Source organism: Alexandromys fortis, unplaced genomic scaffold (genome assembly GCF_014885135.2).
Source record: "Alexandromys fortis isolate MF-2015 unplaced genomic scaffold, M_Fortis_MF-2015_v1.1 scaffold_72, whole genome shotgun sequence".
Lineage (NCBI taxonomy): Eukaryota > Metazoa > Chordata > Mammalia > Rodentia > Cricetidae > Alexandromys > Alexandromys fortis.
Window position 1 is genome coordinate 8,730,612 of NW_026067969.1, and position 26,278 is coordinate 8,756,889.

Genomic DNA, 26,278 nt, shown 5'->3' on the forward strand with positions numbered 1-26,278 from the left:
CCCCCGCCCCGGGAGTGCACACAGTACCAGCAGGTGGTGGCTTCCTGTGGTGACTGTGGACCAGCCACTGTCACTGGGAGTTTAGTGGGAGCTGACTGAGAGCTGACATTTGTGTGTGCAGCAAGTATTAGCTGGGCAGGAAGTGAGGTGACTTCAGAACAGCTCTCTGGATGAAAATGCTGTGGTTTGAATATTCTGAAGAACTGACTGTGAATAGCCAGGCCTCCCTGCTCCCGGGCTGGTCACGAAGGTCACAGGATCCACCTTGCAAATTATCTTCCTTCCTTCCTTCCTTCCTTCCTTCCTTCCTTCCTTCCTTCCTTCCTTCCTTCCTTCCTTCCTTCTTTCCTTCCTTCCCTTTCTTTCTTTTTTGTGAGACATAACCCAGGCTGGCCTTAAACTTGTAGCTTCAAACATGTAGCAGAGGCTGGCCTTAAAGTTCTAATTCTGCCTCCATCTCTGGAGTGCTAGACATAAGCCCTGATTTGTCTTCACTGACTCCTCCCTGAGGTCACTGAGCTAGCTCATGTCACCAGCACCTGTAACACATCGGCTTTTCTGGTATCCGGGATGGGCTGTGCCTAGGCTGGGATGGTAGGATGGGGGCGAATTGTGTCCCAGGCACTACCCACCATCAAAATCCTCTCCCTCCCCATACAGCCTTCATCCTCCCCAAGGCGGAGGTGTGTGTGAGGAACCACGTCCAGCCCTACATCCCGTCCATCCTAGAGGCCCTGATGGTGCCCACCAGCCAGGGCTTCACTGAAGTGCGGGATGTCTTCTTCAAAGACGTCACAGACATGAATCTCAATGTCATCAATGAGGGTGGCATTGACAAGCTGGGCGAGGTGAGAGTGGGCACCGGGTTGGCATCCCCTCCCCAGACTGTCGGCGGTGTGTCTCATGGTGGGCTGCCCTTTCTCAGTATCTGTGGAAACCAGAGGCAGAAGCCACAGGTCAAAGCTGTCCCATCCAACAGGGGGCTGGCGGCTGGAGGAAAGAGTGGATATTTTTACTCCTTACCATCGGCCTTTCTTTTTGTTTTTGTTTTTGTTTTTTCGAGACAGGGTTTCTCTGTGGCTTTGGAGCCTGTCCTGGAACTAGCTCTTGTAGACCAGGCTGGTCTCGAACTCACAGAGATCCACCTGCCTCTGCCTCCCAGTGCTGGGATTAAAGGCGTGCGCCACCACTGCCTGGCTACCATCAGCCTTTCTGAAGAAAGATTGAGAGTCCCAGGCAGTAATAATCAGAAACTTGAGAACCCAGAAGGGCCTTAGAAATTTTAAAGAGGTTGGACAATGGTGGCACACACCTTTAATCTCAGCACTCTGGAGGTAGAGGCAGGCGGATCTCTGTGAGTTCGAGCCCAGCCTCATCTATAGAGCGAGTTCCAGGACAGGCTCCAAAGCTACACAGAGAAACCCTGTCTCGAAAAACAAAAACCAAGACCAACCAACCAATCAACAAACAGATGTCTACTGATTTGGGACCTGAAGATTGCTGCTCAGAGAGACTGGGTGTCTGCCCAAGGTTACCAGCATCCAGAGGGCTGAATGCCTTCTAGTGCCTGTGCTGTCTTCCCCCCTCAACACTGATGGCTTCAGATCCCCCTCCCCTCTCTCCTGGGCCCTCCCAGGCGGATAGGCACAGTTTCCCAGAGGCCATCCCTGGGTAGCTGGTGCCAGGCCCAGGCAAAGTGTGGGTGTGTGGGGCCATGCAGTCACTCATGTGGCCCTGCCCCCTGCAGTACATGGAGAAGCTGTCCCAGCTGGCGTACCACCCCCTGAAGATGCAGAGCTGTTATGAGAAGATGGAGCCACTGCGGCTTGATGGGCTGCAGCAACGCTTTGATGTGTCTAGCACGTCTGTGTTCAAGCAGCGAGCCCAGATCCACATGCGAGAGGTGAGTTCCTGACAGCCCGCACTCTGCTAGCTGCCTTCCATGGCCCCCACCACCACCACGAGAGGGAGGCCTTCTCCCTGTCCTATGCTTCTCTGAGCCACCTCGCCTCCTGCTCACCTGGCTAGCTCTGGCTGGCTATTGGACCTCCTTAGGATCCACCCCTACAGCTTTCCTGGGATTTCTACACACTTACGTAGACACCTGCATCTAGACACCCAGCGAGCATACAATGCACAGACCATCCCCGATTGCTCGGTGGCGGCTGTGGGTGGGGAGACTGGCCCGTGGTGTGGGAGGGGCTCTGCAGGGTCTCACGAGCCCTGCTGTCTGCCTTGCAGCAAATGGACAACGCTGTGTACACCTTCGAAACCCTCCTGCACCAGGAGCTCGGAAAGGGGCCCACCAAGGAGGAGCTGTGCAAGTCCATCCAGCGGATCCTGGAGCGGGTGCTGAAGGTGAGCTTAGGTGCACAGAGTGCTCTGGGCTTGGGTCAGACCCTCCCGCCAGCTAGCGGAGCCCCTGACTGACCCAGGGTCCCTTCGCGTGTCCGTCCCTGTAGAAATATGACTACGACAGCAGTTCTGTGCGCAAGAGATTCTTCCGGGAGGCGCTGCTGCAGATCACCATCCCCTTCCTGCTCAAGAAACTGGCTCCCACCTGCAAGTCGGTGAGTCCCAGCCTGCCCTAGCCCTTCAGGGACTGCTCAGCAGGATAAAGCCCTTGACCCATGTCTACCTGCTTCCCCGGCAGGAGCTGCCACGCTTCCAGGAACTGATCTTTGAGGACTTTGCCAGGTTCATCTTGGTGGAGAACACATATGAAGAGGTGGTGCTGCAGACAGTCATGAAGGACATCCTACAGGGTGAGCGGGCAGGGGCAGCCCAGAGGAGGCTTAGCTGGCGTTAACTAAGGGGCATAGTGAGGCCCAAGACTCCAAGAGGAGGCTGGGTTGGACCACTGGCTTCTCTGTGCCTAGTTTCCTCTCTGGTTCCTGGCTTTGCTGTGGGTGTCAGTGAAGGGCTTGAGTCATAGCCCTGCAGCAGGGAGGCCTGGGGTGAGGCAGGGACCAGTCAGACCATGGTGGGGGTAAGGCGGGGACCAGTCAGACCACGGTGGGGGTGCGCTCTGGTGGTCCCTGCACTAAGAGCCTCTCTCCTGTGGTCTTGCAGCGGTGAAGGAGGCCGCAGTGCAGCGCAAACACAACCTCTATCGAGACAGCATGGTTCTGCACAACAGTGACCCCAACCTGCACCTGCTGGCCGAGGGGGCACCCATTGACTGGGGCGAGCAGTATGGGGACAGCGGCGATGGCAGTGACAGTGGTGGCAGCCCCAGCCCCTCTGAAGTAGCCCACCTCACAGAAAAGCGCAGGCGTGCCAAGCAGGTGGTGTCCGTGGTCCAGGACGAGGAGTCAGAGCTGCCCTTTGAGGCTGGGTCTGAACCGCCTTCACCTGCATCCCCGGACAGTGTCGCTGAGCTCCGAGGCCTGCTGGCCCAGGATCTGCAGGCTGAGAGCCCCACACCAGCCAGCCCCCTTCTCAATGGGGCCCCTGTCCAAGAGAGCCCCCAGCCTGTGGCGGCCCTAGAGGCCTCCTCACCGCCAGCCTCGCCCCTCGGGCATCCCCCATCTGGAAAGGCTGTGGACATTGAGAGCCCTAAGCCCAGTGACCAGGAGACTGGGGAGCAGATGTCCAGCCCTGGTAGCCGCCCCCCCATCCACACCACCACCGAAGACAGTGCCGGGGTGCAGACAGAGTTCTAGGCATGGCCTCCAGGCCTCTGTTGGGACACTGCACCGGGCCGCTTCTTCCTGGGCACTGTAGCCTCATCTCTGGGGAGGGGTACCCCAGCCTGTGCCTTGTGGGGGAGGTGGCTGGGGTGGTGTGGCACCTTCAGGGGTCAGGCTTACCCAAGTCACTTTATGGGGTTCAGCACACCTGTTACTGCCCCATTTTCTGTGGGCTGGTCTCCCATGCTCAGTCTGATGGCTGGGGAGGCGCCCCCCCTCCCCGCCCTCGTGCTGTCGTTTCCCTCGTGGTGGTTCTGTCTTCGGATGGAGGTGACCGAAAGCACTGGGGCTGTTGCTCAAGTCTAGGAAGGTGGCAATCACTGTCACCTCACTCTGGGCTCGTGGCACCAAGGTGGCAGGAAGAGGTGGGGGCCCAGTCTCTGTCCTGCCCCTCACTGGCCTCACTCTGCGGCTACTGCTGTGGAAGGGTGGGGTCTGCAAGGGACCCGTGATGGAGTGAGAAAGGCTAGAATGTGGTAGTCTGTGCAGGGGAAGTGTCCTGAGGGGAGGTTGGGAGCTTGGACGTGTCTGGTTGAGGCCAGGATGGCAAAGCGAAGAAGGTAGCTGAAAGCTGGGGTATCTTGGGTGCCCGCTGCTCCTGTCCATCTGACTGGCTCCCCACCCCCACTTTGGCAGGGCCTGGATGTGGGCTGTCATTGCCTAGCTCTTCCGAGGTACACCCTACCTGCCAGGAAGCTGGAGGGGCTCCTGAGGGACATTGAGGGCCATGGCTTTCTGAGACACTGTTGAAGACCACGCTTGGTCTCTAGTCCAACTGTAACGCTGACAATTGTCACCTAACCCTGACAATTTCAGACCCCTCTTCCATGTCCTTGTGAACCATTTGGTTTTCTCTCCTCTTCGTCATTAGTCCAAACAGAGATGACTCTGATATGTGACCCCCACCTTGGGCCTCCCCAGACTCTGACATTGCCTCCTCAAGGGCTCCTCCCAGACATGTTTTTTGTTCAGTGGACTTGCTCCCCAAGAATGAGCCCAGGACCCACAGGCTGTAGCCGGTGCACAGGGACACACAGTCCCCCAGCCGGTGCACAGGGACACCCCAGCTCCACTCGATCATGTCACTAATTTCTTCCGATGCTCTCTTGTGCCTTGGGTTTCCATCGCCCTTCCGGATATGGTTGGTATGGAGAATCTATGCAAACTACGTAAGCCTCTGCTTATCAATAAAGCTTTATTTAAAGCTCGTCTCCTGTGCTGCTGGGGTCCAGGAGACCTGGGCCGAGGGTGTCTGGGGACCTCATTCATCTCAGCTTTCTTGGACTCATGAGCTAGTATGTCCATTTGTATGTGTAGGTGTGAACTCACATGTGTGTGCAGAAGAATCTTAGGTGTTTTGAGTCGAGGCCTCTCACTAGCCTGGAATTAGCCAATTAGGACAGCCTGACTGGTGAGCCGCAGGGGTCTGCCTACCTGGCTTCCCCAGTACTGTGAGGCGTGCATACACCGCCATGGCTGGTCTTCTGTGAGTGCTGGGAATCCAGACTTTCAAATGCCAACTGCTTTTCTGAGCTCTCTTTCTAACCCGTCCCCTCCTCCCACCTTTTATCCCCCTCCCCTTTTTTTGAGGCAGTTTTTGTGTGTGTGTAGGCCTGACTGTCCTGGAACTCACTCTGTAGACCAGACTGGCCTTGAACTCACTGAGATCCACCTGCCTCTGCCTCCCAAGTGCTGAGATTAAAGGTTTTCACCACCACTGCCTGGCCTAACCTATTCTTATAACCCCCTATTGTAGAGGGGGAAACTGAGGCACAGAGAGAAGGGAGAGGCCATGGAGCTTTCAGGTGACTGCCTCCTGATGGCTGATCAGTTCCAGTGCCAGCCACGAGGGTGGGCTCCAGCCTGCGCTAGTGTCAACAGCCCATCAAGTGGTACCTGTGGGGCACATGCTGTAGGCCATGCACTTTATACAGGAAGGGCAGGAGGGAGTCACGTCACCACAGCTGCTGGGCTGGACGGCCCATCTCAGTTGCCTTGGCAGCCCCCTTACCCTGGATAACCACACAACCCATCCCATGAGCACGAGCTGCTTATAAAGAGGCCGCCCCTGGCTCGGTGCCCCCCGCCCTTTGTTGAAGAAGGTGTTGCCTAGCTCTCCACTGGGAGAGGAGCTGCCTTCTAGAACCCAGCCCATTCTCATCCCTCTCAAGTTCCCAAGGACACACGGGTTACTCAGGGAGGAACTCAGATTTATTAGTGTTCCTGCTGAGTCAACCTGCCCGTGTGGGCTTAGGATGCAGATATGGGAGGACAGATATTCAAGAAAGCAGCAGCAGAGGGCTGGAGTGGTCCTGCACAGCCACCCTCCCAGGGACACTGTCCCACCTCAGGCCAGGATGGCTGGTGCACTCCACAGATACAGACCCCTCCAGAAGGGACAGACAGCTGGGTGTGATGCTAAGGCTTGCCTAGTAACCTGGATTCCTGAGTCCTGCTGGTGGCACGGCCACCTCCATACCCTGGACCCTGTCCCTAGGCCACAGGCTACATCACCAGCAGATATGCCCCATCTCCTGTCCGCTGTCCAGAATAGCTACGTCACAGACCAGGAACACCCCACCTGCCTGCCTACAGCTCAAGGCGGTGGGAGTGGCAGGGGGTGGCAGAAGACCATGGCCAGCTTGCCCTCGTCTGGGGAATGTGGACGTGGGTGTGTGGGAGCCCAGCAGTGATGGAGATGGTGCCAAGCAAGGGCCAGCGCTGGTAGGTGGCTGTGCATTCAGCTGCTGTGGTAGATCCGGAGGCGCTGCGAGATCTCCTGGCGGCACAGCGGGCAGGTGCGCAGCGGCTGGCAGCACTGCTGGCAGCAGCAGACATGGCCGCAGGGGAGGAAGACCGTCTGGGCCTGTGGAGAGACCAGCGTTAGCAGGCTGTCCTGGAGCACGGCAGTGGGCGTGAAAGCCCTTTCCTCTGCTGCACGCTAGGCTAAATGCCCTACTACTGAGCTGCTTCCACTTCCCAAGTGCTGGGACGCCAGGCGTGTACCACCACCTGGCTCTCAGCCTGTTTTAATTACTCTGTGTGTGTTTGCCAGATTCTGATGCCTGGTCTACAGTGACTTCAACCTTACAGGTCACTGGCTTTGTGCAAGTGCCCAGCCTCTGCTTTAGCGTGACCTCATGGTGTGCACATGCCCGAGAAGTCTCCCACTCTTCAATGTCATTTAGCCTATCAAGAAATTGGGAGTCATTTCTAGAGCCTGAGGACAGGACCTCGGTTAGAGTTCGAATGCTGGTGCTATCCACCACGCAGCATTCTGGAGTCTTCTGAAAGTCAGAGAGCTATCCAGCTGCCACCAGGGCAGCCTTGTTTATGTATGTGACACGTGTGAGTGTAGCTACACATGGAGGGCAGAAGAGGGTGTTGGATCCCCTGGAGTTGTGAGCCACCTATCATGGATGCAGGGAACTTGGGTCTCTGGAGGGGCAGCAAGCATGAGCCATCTCTCCAGCCCTTCTTGGGTTTCTTGAGACAGGGTCTTGCTACATAGCCCTCAGACTCATGGGGACCCTGCTGTCTGCACCCCTTCACAAGCTAGAATCACAGGCGTGCGCCATCATGCCTGCCCCTGGCTGCTTTCTAAGCCTGAAACCTCATGGACACGAGGGAGGATCTGTGCTTTAAGCACTGGAATGTTTACTTTTTGTAATAAGTGTTAATTTTGCAACAATTTTGAAGAGACTTGGCAGGGCACACCATGTTCTTGATGAGTCTCAATGGGAGAAATTTTCCCTAATATAGTTAATAAGCCGAGAGAAAGATCCTTCTTGTGGGGAACAACCTCTAGAAAATGATGTTAGCATTGTTCGTATCTGGGCCATGCGTCATTTCAGTGTCTTGTGTTGGTTTCTGTAGCATCTCCGCAGACTTACCTCCCGTTCCAGGCACACAACGCACTCTGAGGTTGGCGTGTCCAGCTCTGCTGGGGGAGCAGATGGTCTCACTGACTCGGGAGCCTCCTGGACACCGAGGACCTCCTCTTTGGATGGTTTCAACTCTGAGGAAATCAGAGGGATAGGCTAAGTCTGGGAGTCGTGCTCGATGATCCCAATCCCTAGAAGATCTCCTGGTTTGTGTGTACCCCAAAGTGAGTGATCTGAGTGGAAAATGAGGGGGTGCCTCCAGTCCAAGAGCAGGGGAAAGGCTTTCTTTCTGATCCTCATTGATTCCTACGTCTCCATCTGTGAGATGGGAGTGGATCTTCTGCCCTGAACCTTCAGAGCTCAGAAACTTGAGGCTCAGAGGGGGGACATTACTTGCCTGGGGCCATATCGCCATCTAGTGGTAGAGCTGCTGGATAGGCGCCCTTGGCTAGTGAGTGGTTGAACCTCTATCAGGTTCCCAGGAAACAGGACTCAATGGCATGGCAGAATGGGAACATTACAAAGCTGCTTCCCTATTCCCAGTCCTCCCCCTGGCAAAGCCCCTTCTGTGCCCAGAGCTCTGCCCTGGAGCCAGTAGCCACTAGACTGCAGCCACAGCTCACATAACCTGGGCTTCTCAGCCCTGGAAGGAGTTCCGAGTCAGCACCTGGCTGGACCCTAGCCGAATCTAGCAGGTTCCGGGCTCTCCGTAGGATCTCATGCTGCAGGCCTGCTTCTGAGACACCCACCTGTGGCAGAACAGGAAAGAGCAGACCAAGAGCTGAGGGCAGGTATGGGCAGGAGCCAGGCCTCCTGCTTTAAGCTACATATAGTGTCCAAGCCCACACAGGTCTGCCTCATGACCCGCCTCTGGCATCTTCAATGGAAACAGGGCAGCCTGGGCCGTGGGGTCAGCATGAGCAGAACAACAGCTGTGTAGGGCCTGACTCCAGCCTGGGTGCAGTGATTATTGTGGAAGAGAAGAACTGAGACCCCAACCCCAGCAGGAAAATCTGTGATATATGTGATTTAGGGACTACCCAGTGTCACCTGCACTGAAGCTCCCCTGGAACCTGACCACCGCTGTCACTGTACATAGTGAACTGAGGACAGAGAGCTACTTGCTGCTGAGAAGCAGCCATGCCTGAGCCACGAGGTCCCACACCCAGAGCCCCAGCACACGGCCCAGAACCCCCAGAGAGTCTGTCTGCATCTGTCCTAGGTGAGGCAGGACAGCTGAGTAGAGATGACACAGGGTTCAGACTGAACCACGCATGGCCAAGATCATGGCTGGTATGAGACTTAGAACTGTAGTGATATTTCATTTGTATTTTAATACATAAAGCTCAACCTGAAGGTCAGAAAAGCAAAGCAGCCAGCCTGGTGGCTGTCATCTCTACCTCAGTCTGAAATGGCAATCCTGCCTCCAGGAATCTCAGAATGAGACTGTGTGAGAGCTGTCTCCTCCTCTTACATTCCTCTCTAGTGCTGGGATTAAAGGCATGCACCACCACCGCCCGGTTTCTATGGCAAACTAGTGTGGCTACTGGGATTAAAGGTGTGTGTCACCACTGCCTGGTTTGTAAGGCTGACCAGAGGTCTGTTTTACTCTCTGATCTTCAGACAAATTTTATTTATTAAAATACAAATGAAATATCACTATGCAGAAGGATACCAGCATGTGTGGGTCCCAGAAAAATGCTGGTGACCGTCGGCATCATTTTATTTGAAGAGAAATGGATTAACTCCATGAAAGGAGCAAGGCTTGGGGTCAGGATCTACTGGGCTCAGGCAGTGCTATGGCTATGCATGTGCCCCATGGCACAGGCTGAGGCTGGCTCAGAACCTCCTGAGCACGTGTGCTGCCCTATGAACTTCAGGGTCCACGTTCCTCACTTGCTAAGCAGGAAGACAGGCTGAGTACACCAGCGAGTGGAGGCAGAGGGGGCAGCAGTTCTGCCTGAGATGGGGACCTGGAGCCATCTGATCCGGATAGACCTTGCCTCACCTCACCAAAACTGAACAAAATACACACCAACCCTTGGCCAGGTTGGGTCCAGGCCTGGCCAGCCTTTCTGACTTTCTCCAAGACAATGGTTGCCTACCTTAGCCAGGTCCCCGGGGCTCATCTGGCTCAGCATGTCCAACGAAATGCGGTGGTGGGCAAAGAGGGGCAGGTAGTGCTCGGCCGACAGCTCCGACAGCAGCGCCACCAGCTGGCGCTCCATGCCTTCTTCCTGCAGGATGGCCCCGGGGGAAGGCCAAGGGTGTCAGAGTGCAAGGGACAGAAGATCCCACTCGTTTCAAGAAGGGACAGTCAGCGTGCACGACACAAGTGTGTCCTGGGCGTTTCCCCAGAGGAAGGTGTGCATAGTGCACAGAGCTCCAGGCACTTGAAATAGCCATTCAAACATCTCCCAGGAGGCGGCTGGCTAAGGAGGCCAGGCCCACACTGGGCACTGTGCAGGCATCTGAGAACAATGGGGGAGTGGTGTGAGCGTGGACGGGAAGCTGTCCATCAGTATTTAGATAAAAGCAAGCTACCGGAACGGTATGAATGGGGCTCGGTGGTTGGTTGAGAGAGTTTACTGCCCTTGCAGAGGTCCCAGGTTCAATTCCCAGCACCCACATCAGGCAGATCACAACCACCTGTAACTCCAGGTCCTGGGGTCTAATGCCCTCTGGCCTCCAGGGCACCTGCCTGCACATAGTGCACATAAACTCTCACAGGCACACACACAGATAAAAAAGTAAATTTAGGGGGGCTGGAGAGATGGCCCAGTGGTTAAGAGCATTGCCTGCTCTTCCAAAGGTCCTGAGTTCAATTCCCAGCAACCACATGGTGGCTGACAACCATCTGTAATGAGATTTGGCGCCCTCTTCTGGCATGTGGGCATACATGCAGGCAGAATGTTGTATATATAAAAAATCTTAAAAAAAAAAAAAAAGTAAATCTAGGCCCGGTATAGTGGCACACACCCCTAATCCCAGCACTCAGGAGGCAGAGGCAGGTGGATCTCTGAGAGTTCCAGGTCAGTCGGCCTACACAGGGAGACCTTGTCTCAAACTGTGAGTGTGTGTGAGAGATCACAATGGAGGAGAATAGGACCACATCTTCCCAGCTGCACAGCTCATGGTCTATTTGTGCACAATGATGCCAATGTCGTTCTTCTTCTCTCTGAGTGAACACTCACTTTCCTAGCAGGGAGGTGGCACGCTGGAGTCCGCAGTGAGACTGGGCTGAGGTACCTTTGGAAAGAACCCTCTAGCTCGTGGGTCAGATGAGCACCAAGGTCCTTACCTGCAGCTTCAGGGACAAAGGCTTCTGGTTTAAAAGCCGCTGGTACTGAATAAGCCAGTAATTTTCCTGCTTGGTTTCGCTCTTGGCTTCTAATTCCACCTGCCAAGAACAGAAGTTGGCACCGTTAGCTACCGCTCAGCTTCCAGTCAGGGAACGAGAGATGATCAGACCGCGGTGTCGCCATCTCTGCTCCTCTGAGTGTATGTGACTTTCCCATCCAGCTACCTGCTGTCCCTGCTTTAAGCCGCGGGGCAAAGACAGGAAGTACAGCCGTGCCCAGCAGCAGCAGGGAAGGGCCGTGGGCTGTCTGAGGCCAACACATGGCGGGGAGCCCTGCTCCTGCCCCTGTACTAGGTCCCACACTGCTACTAGCTCTGACAGGGACCCCTTTTGGTCTGTTTGTGGGACAGCAGACTTTTTTGTTTGTTTGTTTTTCGAGACAGGGTTTCTCTGTAGCTTTGAAGCCTGTCCTGGAACTAGCTCTTGTAGCCCAGGCTGGCCTAGAACTCACAGAGATCCTCCTGCCTCTGCCTCCCAAGTGCTGGGATTAAAGGCGTGTGCCACCACCACCCGGCTTCAGTGGTCTGCTCTTAACACAGAATCCTGTCCTGGAAAGAATACCCAGGACTGCCCTCAGATCTCGCAGACACGGAGAGCACGGTGCACAGAGGCTAAGAAACTGGCTGTATGGTCGTCACTCTCTGCTCCTGACTCTGATGTGCTGTGACAGCGTCTCTAGCTCAGCCACCGTGACTTCCCCACGGGACTATAATCTGGATTGTGAGAGAAAATAAACTCCCTATGACAGCACACAGGGAGCTAAAATGAACTAAACACACAACAAACTAAAAGTTGCCAAGTGACACTTTTCTTTGGCACCTACTACTGGGATAATGAATGTTCAAAAGCACAGGCAGCGTGCCCGAGGGACACACGCCCGCGTGATGCACACACGCCCCGTAATGTGCAGCAGAAGCCCAGGAACATACCAGGATGTCATGGAGTTCTTCTTCTCGCTGTGTCTTTTCTTTGAGTAGCTGCTGGAGCAGGTTGCTCAGTGCCCAGCGCTGCTCTGAGATCATCTCCTGCAACACAGAATCAGATCTGAGGCCACTGTGAGCTCTTGCCGTGGTCCCTACAGTGCAGCTCGGCATGGTCTGGGAACCTCACTAACTGAATCCAGAGGTACCGCCGCACATGCGTGGCACTCACGTCCTCCAAGCCCTCAACTCCCTTCTCTGTGGGCTTCAGGCCAGGCGTGGGACCCTAGTGATGACAATGGAGGGTTGGAAATGCCAAACAAAAGAAACGAGAAGCCACGGGTCTCCACTGACCACAGCACACGGTGGAAGTAGATGGCAAGAAGGGTTGATGAGGATCCTGGACCATGAGGGCACCGTATGGAGGTAAGGAGGCTACCACACATGCCAACTGCCCTGTGTCTGTGCCCACAGGGCAGTCTTCTTGTCCTTGGAAACCCCATGGAGGTCCTGGAGGTCCCAACAGTGAGAGCCCTGTGACTCAGATGGGCATGAAGCTGCCACTCAGTGGTGGCAGCTTCTCTGTGCAGCCCAGTTCCTCATCTGTGATAATCATCAGAGGTTCACCAAGAACATTCTGATGGGCTGATGACACAGGCTAGCCGTGAAAGATGGCTTCCACCTTAGAGAGGGGCCCGGTGGAAATAATGAGACCACCTAGCAATGTGGGTAGACCTAGGGGCAGTGCCTTCTCTGTACTGGAAGGCTGTGGGTCAGTTTAGACTCTCCTGGGCACCGTGAGAGTGACAGATGGAGACTGCTCAGAAGCCTGGCACGTGCTCACACGCCATCTTTCCTTGTGTGAGTCTGGGGAGACCGAGGGAAGGGAGAAGGGTACCCCTTTTTATCATGTGCCAAGGCTGTATGGCCAGGCTGTGTGTGAGCCACAGCCAGGTCCCAGTATCCAATCCAGACTGCTATGCGCCAATCCGTGCTGCCCTCCGGGGCCTGCGGGCTGTACCAGCTTCTGCTCACATGCCCTTGGGAGACCAGAACTCCCCTAACAGGGAATACCAGCCCAGAGAGTAGGACCTGCAGCCCGCTTGACCGCACAGCCACCAGCCCAGAGAGGGGAATGCAGATGGTGATGATGCCCAGCAGGCCTGGCAATGAAGCCGTCCTTCCTCTGACCCTCTTGCCCAGCATGAAGCTACCTTTGATCCTGGACCGTGTTAGCTCTGTTGGGCTGGAACTGCCCTGTGTGCTGGGGGAGCCCATTTCTGGGCCTGAGGAGCAGTCGCTCTGAGGTCAGGCGTGGGGTGAGGGCGTTGTCTGGCTGGGAGCCTCACATACCTGAAGCATCTCTGTGTCCAGGGACTTCCTCTTTAACTCCAGCTGTGTCAGCTGCAGTAACTCGGTTTCTATTAGCCTAATCTAAACAGAAGATGAGACAGGGGCGTCGATTCGCAATCACCACGGTTCCCTCATGTGCTGCTGCTGCTGGCCAAGCAGGGACTCAGAAACCTTTGTCAGGAGGCTGGGTAGCCCTGGACAGAGCTGAACTCGTGGGCCTTAGGAGCTCACTGACGGGAATAAAAACAAGATGCTACTTCGCGGCTCTGGGGGGCCTGGACCATGGGTACATGTGTCTCGGTCAACACCACTGATGAAGAGTCCCGCACAGACAGGGCCCATCTCAGAGTGAGATGAAGAGGGGCTTCCCTCCTGGTCATCACTGGCCCTTTATTTGTGGGACAATCATGCTTCACCCATGCAGCTGTCAAGGGCACTAGAGGGTGAGGGTTAGGGTGCAGTAATGAGCTGCAGTTTTCTGCTGGGCTGCCGCTGAGTCAGGTCGCCAGCAGAGGACAGGGAAAATGATGCTCAGCGTGGTGAAGTAACTGGTCCAAGGACACAGAGCAGATGGGCGAGAGACCGTTTCCCTGGGATATGCCAGCTCGGGGTCTGACGAGGAACAGGGTCACTGAGAATGTCTGGGGGCCACCACATGCTCTCAGACCCCACAACTGGTGACTTCTCAGCCAATGACCCTGAGGCCTCTTCCCACCCTAAGCCCCTGACCCCACCAACCCTGGTCAGAGGAATGAGCTTCATGTCTGGCAATGTGGGATTGAAATTAAAGAGGGAGATTAAAAAAAAAAATTAAGTTGGTTTAGGTCAAACAAGAAAAGAAGAGAAATAAAAAGAAAAGACCATGCAAAATGTGAGGATCGGTGTGTAAACACAAAGTGATGTGTCTTCTCACAACCTGACAGCTTGCAGCACCTCTGGCCCCAGCCCCACGAAGTCCAGCAGGGGCCCCGCCCAAAGCCACTTCACAGGTCAATAGTGGAGCCTGGGTGGGAGGGTGGCCTCATCCCTACCAGGCCAGGGTCCTTCCTCAGCAGATCTTAGGACCTGGCTGCCCAGTCAAGTGGGAATCCAACCCACCCCAAGAAGCCATTGCTCAGTCATTTTGAGCTGATGGGGTAGTGGAGTCTGAGCTGGCCAGTTTCCCCAAGAGTCACGTTAGAGTGGCCCTCTCTCCAGCCCGTGGTCATGGAAACACACACTGTATTTGCCCAGCAGGCTCTGGCCTGGCTCTGGGATGAGGCCATCTCCAGCGTTGTTCAAGTCACAAACCAACAGCCCACTGTTGGCTGTTGGGGAATAAAAGATCTCCCAAGCGGAGGTCTCATGTGAGTGGTCAGTCAGGGACCGCGGCCCTGATGAGCCAGGTCTGCCGTGCGGGAGCAGGACTGGAGGCCACGCGCACTCACCTGGTTCCTGATTTGCCGATGCGCCAGGTCTTTCTTCACCTGGAGAGCCTCGAATGCAGCCTTCTGCATCACACTCTGCAAGAGAGTATGCACAGACCACTGGCTGAGCTGTGCTCCCTGGCTCTCCCAACACCAGCCTCGGGGAGCAACATCTGCCTAAAAACCCCGGAAAGTGTGATTTTATGCCTCTGTGGAGACAGAAAAAACTCTCCTGTCTTTTTCCTTTCGATGCGGAGTCTATGTAACTCAAGTTGGTTCTGAATCCTGACTCAATCGTTCCTCCTCAGCCTCCTGAGAGGTGGAATTACAAGCAGGCTGTCACACCCAGTCAGAGAAGGAACGTTTTCCTTTTGGAGACAGGGTTTCTCTGTGTAGCCCTGGCTGTCCTAGAACTCACTCTGTAGACTAGGCTGACCTTGAGCTCAAAATTCAACCCAGGAGGGGGCTGGAGAGATGGCTCAGTGGTTAAGAGCATTGCCTGCTCTTCCAAAGGTCCTGAGTTCAATTCCCAGCAACCACATGGTGGCTCACAACCATCTGTAATGAGGTCTGGTGCCCTCTTCTGGCCTGCAGACATATACATAGACAGAATATTGTATACATAATAAATAAATAAAATTAAAAAAAAAAGAAAAAAAATTCAACCCAGGAGAGAGTTACAACAAAGAGAATAACCCCTAACGTGAAGGGGAGGGGGGACAAATGAAATCCAAAGTGATCAGGAAACTATGGCTAACGTCAAAGAAATCAGCAAACATCGTCAATCTTAACTACGTGTACACGGACCGCAACTTCCAATTAAAGATTGAAAAGGCTGTTGTCATCTGTAAGACAGACTCCTTCTCAGCAAAGATAGGACTGAAAGGGTGGAAACCAACGCACCAACCAGGAAAAATCAGACACAGCACCAGCAGAGATGCTCACACCTGACAAAATAGAGTCCGAGCCAAGACTAATCAACATGGAGAAAACAAGGTCAGTATGTCAGCAAAAGGCCACTCTAGCAAGAGTAAGTGGTAATTTTAAGTATACTTAATTTCATAACATAATATTGTATATAAGGAACAGATGGGTCCTGATTAAAGAGGAGGGTGACTTCAGTAATCTTTCTCATCAACAGAGAGGAGACCATCCGAACAAACACAACAACAGCAAAATCAACAGAGAAACTCCAGCGTTAAACTGAGCTGCAGTTCCGGAACCAGCCTGTGTGTTCACCAGCAGGGCACTGACAAAGAGTGTGGTGTACACATGCGGCAGGGTCTGATGCAGCCTAAAGGAGAACTGAACTGCTGGGTGGTGGTGGCACACACTCCAAACACTGGGGGCAGAGACAGGCGGATCTCTGTGAGCTCAAGGCCAGCCTGGCCTACAGAGCACATTCCAGGACAGCTAGGGCTGTTACACAGAAAAACCCTGCCTGAAAAAAAACATGAAACAAAAAGCAAAACAAAAAGGAGAATGATAAAACTGTGTTGTCTACAGAAGAGATGGGACTTGGGATCACAGTGTTAAGGGAAAGATAAATACTGTGGTTTCCTCTTACGTGTGAACTCAGATTTAAATATATATATAGATATAGATATAGTTCAAACACATGTACCTATGAACCAGAGACATGAGAACAGAGAGGGACTATTTCACGGGGAAGAACCACAGGGGAGAACCAGAGGGTGATGGGTGAACATAAGGGAAGTGCTTGGCAAACCTGCACTACAGCCGTGACGAAGCCATCGTTTCCTATGCTACCCAAGGGCTGGCATTGTGCTCGCCACGTCCCATACTGTGCTCCCAATGTCTTTCTTTCTTTTTTCCTGTTTTACTTATTTATTTTCATTTTTGAGACAGGGTCTCTCTGTCTCCCTGGCTGTCCTGGGACTAGCTATGTAGACCAGGCTGGCCCCAAACTCACAGAGATCCACCTGTCTCTGCTTTCCCAGTGCTGGGATTAAAGGGGTGTGACACTTCACCCAGACTCTTAATGTTTATTTATTTTTTGAGATGAGGTGGCCTCATGTAGCCCAGTCTGATCTCAAACTTAAATGCCCTATGATGCCCTCTGATCCTCCTGTCACTTCCCACACGACAGGATTGCAGGTGTGTGCCACCACACCGTTTCCTGAGGTGTTGGGAATAGAACCTTGGTCCGGTCATGCTAGGGAGTCTCTAGCCACTGAGCCACATGTCCAGTCCTGAATGCTGCATTCCCACAACAGAAGATGGCTTGGCTGCTTCTGCTGCCCATTTCACCGATGAGGACCTGCTTGTGACAGGTGCCACGTCTACCCAGATCTCCAGTCTCTGCTTAACCAGAGGCAGGTACCCTCCCTGAGAAACAGCGTCCTACAGACAGTAAACCAGTTTGGGAGAAGAAAGAGATTGGAGTTAGGAACGGAGGTGGAAAAGATGGCTGAGCAGGGCTGAGCCGATATAAATACAAAGGAAAAGGCCGTGACAAGCACAGGGAAGAGTCAGGGCCAGCTTCAAGGACCTAAATGACCACAGTGGGGCCCTTGCTTGACCCATTTCAGGCTCTGCCTGACACCTTCTAAGCTTCAGCAGTGAGAGCAGCGGTGGGTGCGGAGACAGGAGACAGGGCCCTGCCCACTCCCTGAGCAGGATGCCAGTCAGTTCTGGGCACTAAGTCCTTAGGTTGAGCTCCCAAGTGGGATGAGTGTCCCCAGGAGTAGAGCCAGGGACCACTGCTATGCCTGGAGGCTCACGCGGTTCCTGGGTTGACTGCACAGGAGGGTGCCGTCAGCCCCGGGCCAGCGCTCACCTCCTGAAGGATCTGGCTGATGGCTTTGCTCTGATCCATCTGCTGCCATGACAGAATCTGCTGGAACCGCTGGTCCATTTCAGCCATGCTGCCAGAAAAACAGCACAGTCACTCACTGAGTATTCCCTGAGCACCTACCGTGTGCAGGGCACCTGGGAGGAGACCGAGACAAGCAACGTGACTGGCAGAGGGCAGGGAGCAGCGGGTGGGCACAGAGCCGCCCAGGCCCTCCAGTCCATCTCCTTCACGACACCCCCGAGGTGGATGCCCAGCTCCTGCCCAACCACCTCTGGTGAGCCCTGATATCCACTCCCTTCTGGAATGTTCCTTCCGGCATTTCCGCACTGGCTATACTGGGTTTGGTCCTACACCCAGGCTGGCAACTGGCACAGAGTTCACGACCTTGGGCTTCCCGAGGTAGCTTTGAGTTTCTTTCACATTAACTTTAAAAAGTTTCTTGGTGTTTTTAAAACAAGGTTTACTTTTATGCTTATGAGTGTTCTGCCTGCGTATGTGGAAGTGCACAGCATCTGTGCAGTGACCATCAGAACTGCAGTCATGGATGGGTACTGCAAGCTGAACCCTGGTCCTCTAAGGGAACAGCCAGGGCTTTCAATAGCCGAGTCATCGCTCTAGCCCTGTGACGGCGCACATGCCCGTGCATGCACGCGCGCACACGCGTGTTCTGAGACAGGGTCTCATGCGGCTCAAGTGAGTGCTGACTTCACTATGTAGTTCACTCTTGAACTCCTGATCTTCCTGCCTCTACTTACCAAGTGCTACAAGCATGTGCCACCATGCCTGCCAAAGATTCGAACTTCTTGTTTGTTTCCCCAGGACCTCAGCTTTGGATGGATAACAGTTCCATCTCCACAGACAGACTGACACTGGGCACACAGGATGGGCCGAGGGAAAGGGCTGCACTCACTTCATCACTGGCCAGCCCCCGTCCTGACAACACTGTCAAAGCTGGGATGGCTCAGTCTGGGACCCCCAGCCGACCCCTCGGAGCCCGCACTTGGGAACACACGCTCCTCCTTACCTTACCTGGAACAGGCCTGCTGGACCAGGCTCTGCCTCTGAGACTCATAGGCCATCTGGACGAGCCGGCTCTTACAGCTCTCGGTCAGCATCTGCTGCATGGCGGCTGCAGAGAGAAGGCTGTGAGCTACAGAGACGGGGTGGCTGCTCTTGGGCTTCCCTGAGTAAGGGCAGGCCCAGGGGGCTGACTGGCTGGATAGCCACTTTTTCTCTCTCTCCTTTTTTTTTTTTTTTTTTTTTTTCCCCAAGACGAGATTTCTCTGCGGAGCTCTGGTTGTCCTGGAACTAGCTCTTGTAGAGCAGGCTGGCCTCCATCTCCTAAGTCCTGGGATTAAAGGCGGGTACCACCACCGCCTGGCTGGACAGTCATTCTTTTTTTTTTTTTTAATTTTTTTTTAAAATATTTATTATGTATACAACATTCTGTCTGTATGCCTGTTGGCCAGAAGAGGGCACTAGACCTCATTACAGATGGCTGTGAGCTACCATGTGGTTGCTGGGAATTGAACTCAGGACCTTTGGAAGAGCAGGCAATGCTCTTAACCTCTGAGCCATCTCTCTGGCCCTGGACAGTCATTCTTAAAGAAAGTCCCTCCCTCTTTCTTTCCTCCTTTGATAGTATAGCTAAATAGCCCAGACTGGCCTTGAACTCCCAATCTTCCTGCTTCAGCACTGAGTTCTGTGATTGCAGCTGAGTACCAGCACCCAGTCCTAAAAAAAAATCTATACTGCTGGGTGCTGGTGGTGCAGGCCTTTAGTCCCAGTAGTTAGGAAGCAGAGGCAGGCAAATCTATGTGAGTTCTAGGCCAGCCTGGTCTACAAAGCAAGTTCTAGGGCAGCCAGGACTACACACACACACACACACACACACACACACACACACACACACACACAAACCCTGCCTCAAAAAGCCAAACATAGTGGCCCCTTTGTTATTTTTTGTTAAATTAATTAAAACTTCAAAAAAAATTATGTGTATGGGTGTTCAGCTTTTGTGGCTTGTGCACCATGTACATGCAGTGACTTCAGAGGCCAGCAGAGGGTGCTGCATCCCCATGTACATGCAGTGACTGCGGAGGCCAGCAGAGGGTGCTGCATCCCCTGGAACAGAGTTCCAGATGGTGGGTTGTGAGCTACCCAGAGGAGCTGCAATTAGAATTCAGGTCCTCTGGAAGAGCAGCCTATGCTCTTGACCACTCACTGGGCCAGCTCTCCAGCTCCCTTGTTGAATTTTTTTTCTAAGTTATAAAAGTTGTAAGGGGCTGGATGTGGCTCAGGGGTAGTGTGCTTGCCTAGCATGTGCTAGGCCCTGGGATCCAGCAAGGCAACTGGTCTTGTAGAGCTGCTTGCTCTACAAGAGCTAGTTCCAGGACAACCAGAGCTCCGCAGAGAAATCTCGTCTTGGAGGAAAAAAAAGAGAGAGAGAGAGAGAGAGAGAGAGAGAGAGAGAGAGAGAGAGAGAGAAAGTGGCTATCCAGCCAGTCAGCCCCCTGGGCCTGTCCTTACTCAGGGAAGGAATGGGAGGTTTGAAAGGCTGAAAACACAAAGCCCAGGATGCTGGTCCCATCTCTGGGAAACTAACTCAATAAACATCTGGTAATTCCCACAGCTGTTCTTTAACAAATGGTGACCTCTGACAGAGCTGTCTGTGATCTGAGCCTCTGCAGGTGTGGTGAGCAGGTGTATAGCAAGTCTGGCACATAGAGGGCCCCCACCCCCCCATGACAAAAGCCTCAAAGACGGGGACAGTCAATCTCCACTTTAACTGAGGACAGCCTTCCTGAGCCCATGGCTGCAAATTCTCCATGCTGGTCTGGATCAAGTCTTATCAGTGTGGACCTTGTGGAGCTCGGGGCCAACCGGGCACACCAGGAGGGGTAGGAGTGGCTGAGTGAGGCTGACCCCAGCTCTCAGCACAGAAGTCAGAGCAGCCAAATTTGTGACATGCTCAGGAAGGACCCCATCAGATCCCCTGACAGTCCTGTGTAGTAGGCAGGTAACTGTCGTTTTCCTCCACTCTATCGACAGGAAACCTGAGACTCAGACTCTAAGCTTGCCTGATCCCAGGGCCTGAGCTCCATGACAGACTTGGCTGCCCTTTGTCAGGGTGACACTTGGTACCCTCCACACGAGACTGACAGGAACAGTCTACCCACGAGCACCGCCCACAAAACCCCTCATCTCCCACGCTACAACTCACAGGCGATCTCACGTTGCCTCAGGTTCTCTGTCTCCTCCTGGGTTATGGACATCAACTGTTCCATTCTTATTCTAGGAAGAAAAAAAAGTACAAATCAAATTCATCCATTCACTCCAGCAAGAATCTTACCAGATAAACACTACCTCCTCCAGGGCACCTCCCTGATAGACCAATCCATGCTGCATGCCCAAAGCACCATACACATCTCCTGAGGATGTTAACCTTGAGCCTTAAAGGTGATTACTTCTTAGGACAGTGGGTCACAACGTTAGAAGTCAATACCACGAACAAATGGGAAGGTGCCTAACATCCCGGGCTACTGAAAGACGCCGTCATCGGTTGTTGCTGGCGACTTCAGATGGTGGGGTACCTTACTGCACTGCCAAGAGGAACGTGAACTGACAACAGTCTGTGAGAAGTCAGAGTCTCCCCTAAATGCCTTTGCAGTTACCCCAAGAAGGGTTCACTTACGGTGTGGAGGGGGACATTAGCCTAAAAACTGCTTCAAACAAGGTGTTTATTCTGTTTTGTTTGTTCTGACGTGGAGTCTCTCTACTATGTAGCCCTGGCTGTTGTTTCTGCCTTCTAGAAGGTCTTAAAAATTACCATTTTATGCGCATAGGTCTTTTTCCTACATGTGCATCTGTGTTCCACATTCATGCCAAGTGTCCACAGAGGCCACAAGATGCTGCCAGATCCCCTGGACCTGGATTACAAATAGTTGTGAGCTGTCATGTGGGTGCTGGGGATTGAACCCAGGTCCTCTGTGATGGAGGAAGGTCATTGGCTAATAAAGAAACTGGCTTGGCCCATTTTATTGGTTAGAACATAGGTGGGTGGAGTAAACAGAAGAGAATGCTGGGAGGAAGAGGAAGTGAGGTCAGAAGTAATGCAGCTCCTCTCAGAGCCAGACGCCTCAGACAGAGACGCCACGCTCAGCTCTCCCGGGTAGACACGCGATAGCTCTGTGCTCTGAGGCAGACGCATGAAGCTCAGACCCAGGATGGACGTAGGCTAGAATCTTCCCGGTAAGTGCACCTTGGGGTGCTTACACACATTATTAGAAATGGGCTAAATTAATATGTGAGAATTAGCCTAGAAGAGGCTAGATAGAAATGGGCCAAGCAGTGTTTAAAAGAATACAATTTGTGTGTTGTTATTTCAGGCATAAGCTAGCAGGCGGCCGGGGTGCTGGGGACACAGCCCCGCCGCTCCTATTTCAATACTCTGGAGGATCAGGTATCTCTTTAGCCTCCTACAAACAAGGTTTTGGACACAAAACTACATGTATGATGTAAGAGGTGAAAAGATTTCAAGGTAACTTTACACATACACGCTGCACGCTGTGTGTGCTTTCCATGTTCACATGCCAAGGGTGGCTCGATCGATTAGCACCCTGCATGTTCCTGCGTGGGACTTAGTTCAAAGGCCTGGATCCTCTGAGAGGCTCCAGCTGCTGCCTCCTGAACGGGGCTGTCCTCTGGGCCTGCCCAGCCCAGCATCAGACATGGTCTGTCACTAAGGGCTAAATGTGTGTTACCACTCAGCTGGGCCTCAGCAGGCCCACAGCTGGCCTGGGCAGGACATCCTCGGGGAGCACTCTGAAGATGCTCCTGTGTGGTGAGAGCTGAGATGGCCGGGGAGAGGAGGCTCCCAGGAGAATCAGGAAAGCGCCCCAGCGACATCTCAGGGAGGGGCAGGCAACAGTGTCAGCCCTTCTCACCATCATTTATGCTTCCTCCCTCCCTCCCTCCCTCCCTCCCTCCCTCCCTCCCTCCCTCTTTCCTGTCCTTTAAAATATTATTTCCCCTTTTATTTGGACAGGCTTCACTCTGTAGCCTAGGCTAGCCTGGAACTTCCTATGTAGACCAGGTTGTCCCTGAGCTTGTGTTCCTCCTGAGTGCTAGGGTTACAGACATGCGCCACCACATTCAGTCTTGTGCGTGTGTTCATGTGCAAGCAAGCGTGTGCATGTGGGCAGAGGTCAAGGGTCAATGATGGATGTCTCCCTGTGTCCCTCTCTACCTCATTTTTTGAGACAAGGTTTCTCATGGAACCTGAAGCTCATAAGCTTTGCCATGCTGACTGGTCAGGAGCTCCGACCTCCCAGTCCTGCAGCTACAGGACGCACTGCCTGCTTGGGTTTTACGCAGACACTAAGGATGGTGTGAACTCAGGTCCTCATGCTGTGCAGCCAGCTCCGTATTGAGCTGTCTCTTGGTCCATTCCATGAATACTCACTATGTAGTAAGAACTGGCCTTGATCTCCTGATCCCTCTGAATTCCCCTTCACTTCCCTAACTCCTAACATTAGAATGACAGCCGTGTACAAGCCTGACCTATTACTTTCCTGACAACAAATGTGATGTACCTCAAAGGAGTCAGCTTGATAAATAAGAGAAAAACCAAGGCCACCGCTCGTACTTCCTGTCTATCACACACCCAGCGTCACTCCGGGGAGGGCTCCCTTTGTTTTCTACACGCAAAGCATCTGAAGAGCAATGCGTGTCTGTTTTGCTTTCAAGCTGCCCGCGTCTAGCAGGGAGGAATGCAGTGGTCCCATGTGTTTGTGGGTTCCCTGTCTGCAGAGTCAACCGACCGCTGGTCAGCAATACCTGGAAAAATCTTGTGTCTGTACCAGTGTGAGCGTATTTCCCGTGATTTCCTGAGCAACGGAGCAGAGCTGCTATTCGCACAGCATGCACTTCGTATCAGGTATCAGGAAGCATGCCGAGCAGACAGGGAAATGTGTGAGGCCCCAGGCCAGCGCTTCTCAACCTTCCGGATGCTGCGGTGACCCCAACCATAAAGGTCATTTGGACTGCTACTTTATAACTGTAATTTCGCTACTGTTATGAATCAGAATGTAAGTATCTGTGCTTTCTCACGGTCTTAGGTGACTCCTGTAAAATGGTCATTCGACCCCTTGTTGTGACCCATAGGTTGAATATTTCCCTTTATTTGAGGGTCTTGAACAGCTGTGGTTTGAGGGACAAAAGTATCATATTCTTTTTATTTCTACAAATGTGGGTTTTTAAAAATTTTATTCATTTATTTTGGTTTGGGACAGGGTCTCTCTATGTAGACCTGGGCGTTCTAGAACTCATTTTGTAGACCAAGCTGGGCTTGAACTCAAGACATCTGATTGCCTCTGCCTCCTTAGTGCTGAGATTAAAAGCATGTGCCACCACACCTGAACTAAATGTGAATTATTAAAAGTGTTTTATAGCTGATGGGCATTACAGATCCACCTTCCTGCATAATTCTGTTCTTCTTCAGAATGTACATATATTTTAAGAAACTAAAGAAGAGCTATTACTAACTAGATGCCAAGAAGTGACTCTCCTAGATTGCCGGGAGACTTCCCAGGACAAGGGAGGAGCCGGGCATTGGTGGCGCACGCCTTTAATCCCAGCACTCAGGAGGCAGAGGCAGGCGGATCTCTGTGAGTTCGAAACCAGCCTGGTCTACAAGAGCTAGTTCCAGGACAGGCTCCAAAACCACAGAGAAACCCTGTCTTGAAAAACCAAAAAAAAAAAAAAGGGGAGGCGCCTATGCCCCCCCCCCCCCCCCCCGCCCAGAGCAGGGGATGCCCCAGGGAATCTGTTCCCCAGAGCAGGGAGCTTTCTCTAGGCACATAATCCCTAGGTTCACTCACCTCTCATTCTCTAGCGATTTCAGGATCTCAGAACTCTTCTTCTGCCTGTGGAAAAACCGGAGATGGGTCCTGTGAGCACCAGCGATGATGCGCCCACCCAAGCTGCCCACCTCCCGCCGAGCTGCCCACCTCCCAACAAAGGCTGAGCTCACTACCCAGGAGCTCTGTTCTCAGGCTGTGAAGGCCTAGAAGGCTCTCCTGTGCCAGGAAGTGAAAGTACTTCTTAGGCGGCTGGATAAGGTAGTAAGGGCCTTTAATCCCGGCACTCGGGAGGCAGAGGCAGGAGGATCTCTGAGTTTGATCCAGCCTGGTCTACAGAGCGTGTTCCAGGACAGCCAGGGCTGCACGGAGAAACTTGTCTTATAAAAACAAAACAATGTGGGAACACAGTGCTTGGCACAGAAGCGCCAGCCAAGTCTCCTTAGAAGAAAAGGACCCGAGGCATGGGAGAAGGGAGCCTGGGCTAGAGGAGCATGTGGCTATAGCCGTTTCTAGAATCTTCCTGTGGTGTACCCTAACCAGATGTCTTCAGACACGGGATCTCCATCCAGCTGCTCATCATGAACTGGTTTGGTAGTTCCTACGTAGGACAATTTGCTCCCTACTGGGTGAGTGGCCACCCTCGGGCAACAGGCAACGCAAGCCAAATGCAGGAGCAGGCTGTGACTTTCACCCGCTAATATGTGGAAGGGGGATGGGCCCAGTGTGGCTAAGCGCAGTTAACAGGCCTGTGACAGAACCTCATTCTGTACCCCCAAATCAGAGCAGCGGAATCGCCTTCCTCGGACCCTAACAGAGGAATGCTTGGGCCAGGGAAGACTGAGAGAAAGGACCTTGTCCCTCAGAGGCTATTCCGGGGGCTGGCGGGCCAGGACTGACCTCTGATTGTCCTGCAGGAGTCTCTGGATGCGGCAGGCGATGCTCTGCTCACTCTGCTTCAGCTGCTCCCGCAGCTGCTGCCGTTCTGCATCCAGGCAGCGCTGGCGCTCACTTAGGCCCTGCTCGAGCCGAGTCTGCTCCTGCAGTGGGGGAAACACAGGGCCACAGGTGTGGGCATAGTCAGGGTTTCAGCTGGAGGAAGGAGAGTGGCGTTTCCTGTCTCACTTTAGGCAGGCTCTCTGTGACCTTGGGCTGGTCCCTCCCTCCACATAAGGCATATCAGTGTCCACTATGCCCAGCAGTCAGGGCTGCCATTCCTGCTTCCCGGGGATGGTGGGGCAGCTTAATCTCTGCTTGGCCATTTGGTGCCTCGGCCTACGCCAGGAGGCCAGAGTTGGGGCATAGGCAGGCTGGCGTGTGGCCACGTACCTGCTTGACTGACTGAAGGATCTCGTCCTTGTGATTGTGGCTCTGCTGCAGCAGCTCGGCGTGCTCTCGCTGCCCGAGGTCCAGGCGCCGCTCAAACTCCAGCTTCTCCAGCATCTTCTGCTCCTGCGGGGACAAGATGCAGAGCAGAAGGGAGCTGTCCTGCAAGTCTCCAAGGAGCTGCCATCCTCCAGAAGAAGAGTGGCAGGGAGGGCCCTTACCTTTCGCTTCTCGTAGTCAGAGAATCGGTTCTGGGGAGAGAAGAGCCAGAGGTGAGGAAGGGTGGTGGCCGCGGTTCCCAATGGCCCAGCCAGCCTGCTTCACTGGCACGAGGAGATGGAAGGATGAGAACCCATAAAGGGACCTGGGGGGCTCCAGTGTGAGAACCACTGTACGTCTGACACACATACACACACACAAAATAATAGATTTTTTTTAAAGTTCAAGGTTGTCCTTAGATACCTATTAAACAATTAGTAAGATAAAATGAAAATGGAAGAGTGTGGAGAGTTCCAGGTGGGAATGGCTTGTCCTAAGATGCTGGTGGGCAAAGGGACATGGTTGTCCAGGGAACAGAGAGGAGACCTGGACAGCTGGTGTGGTGAGCTGGTGGCCTAGACAGCTGAGGTAGCTGGGTCTGTGGGTCTGAATGGAAAAA

At 53.5% G+C, this 26,278-nt stretch overlaps 2 protein-coding genes across 3 annotated transcripts in view; one reads left to right on the forward strand and one right to left on the reverse strand.

The window, feature by feature from the left end:
- Positions 1-4,896, forward strand: part of Niban2 (niban apoptosis regulator 2) — a 49,148-nt gene extending 44,252 nt beyond the window's left edge. The window contains exons 9-14 of the mRNA XM_050154962.1: positions 661-848; positions 1,748-1,903; positions 2,242-2,358; positions 2,463-2,570; positions 2,654-2,765; positions 3,073-4,896. Of these exons, the coding sequence (XP_050010919.1) occupies positions 661-848; positions 1,748-1,903; positions 2,242-2,358; positions 2,463-2,570; positions 2,654-2,765; positions 3,073-3,665 (1,274 nt within the window). The 3' untranslated portion in view covers positions 3,666-4,896. The remainder of the gene's footprint in view (positions 1-660; positions 849-1,747; positions 1,904-2,241; positions 2,359-2,462; positions 2,571-2,653; positions 2,766-3,072) is intronic.
- Positions 4,897-5,885: 989 nt separating this feature from the next.
- The window catches only part of Lrsam1 (leucine rich repeat and sterile alpha motif containing 1), a 35,312-nt gene continuing 14,919 nt past the window's right edge, over positions 5,886-26,278 (reverse strand). Inside the window, exons 12-26 of one of the 2 annotated variants that reach the window (XM_050154963.1) lie at positions 25,842-25,871; positions 25,624-25,746; positions 25,195-25,334; positions 24,316-24,360; positions 20,658-20,728; positions 18,464-18,563; positions 17,417-17,504; positions 14,638-14,712; positions 13,211-13,291; positions 11,867-11,962; positions 10,878-10,976; positions 9,682-9,813; positions 8,244-8,325; positions 7,586-7,710; positions 5,886-6,558 (exon numbers count right to left, since the gene is read on the reverse strand). In XM_050154963.1, coding sequence (XP_050010920.1) covers positions 6,433-6,558; positions 7,586-7,710; positions 8,244-8,325; positions 9,682-9,813; positions 10,878-10,976; positions 11,867-11,962; positions 13,211-13,291; positions 14,638-14,712; positions 17,417-17,504; positions 18,464-18,563; positions 20,658-20,728; positions 24,316-24,360; positions 25,195-25,334; positions 25,624-25,746; positions 25,842-25,871 — 1,413 coding nt within the window. In that variant the 3' untranslated portion in view covers positions 5,886-6,432. The remainder of the gene's footprint in view (positions 6,559-7,585; positions 7,711-8,243; positions 8,326-9,681; positions 9,814-10,877; positions 10,977-11,866; positions 11,963-13,210; positions 13,292-14,637; positions 14,713-17,416; positions 17,505-18,463; positions 18,564-20,657; positions 20,729-24,315; positions 24,361-25,194; positions 25,335-25,623; positions 25,747-25,841; positions 25,872-26,278) is intronic. The other variant, XM_050154964.1, reaches the window with a different exon arrangement.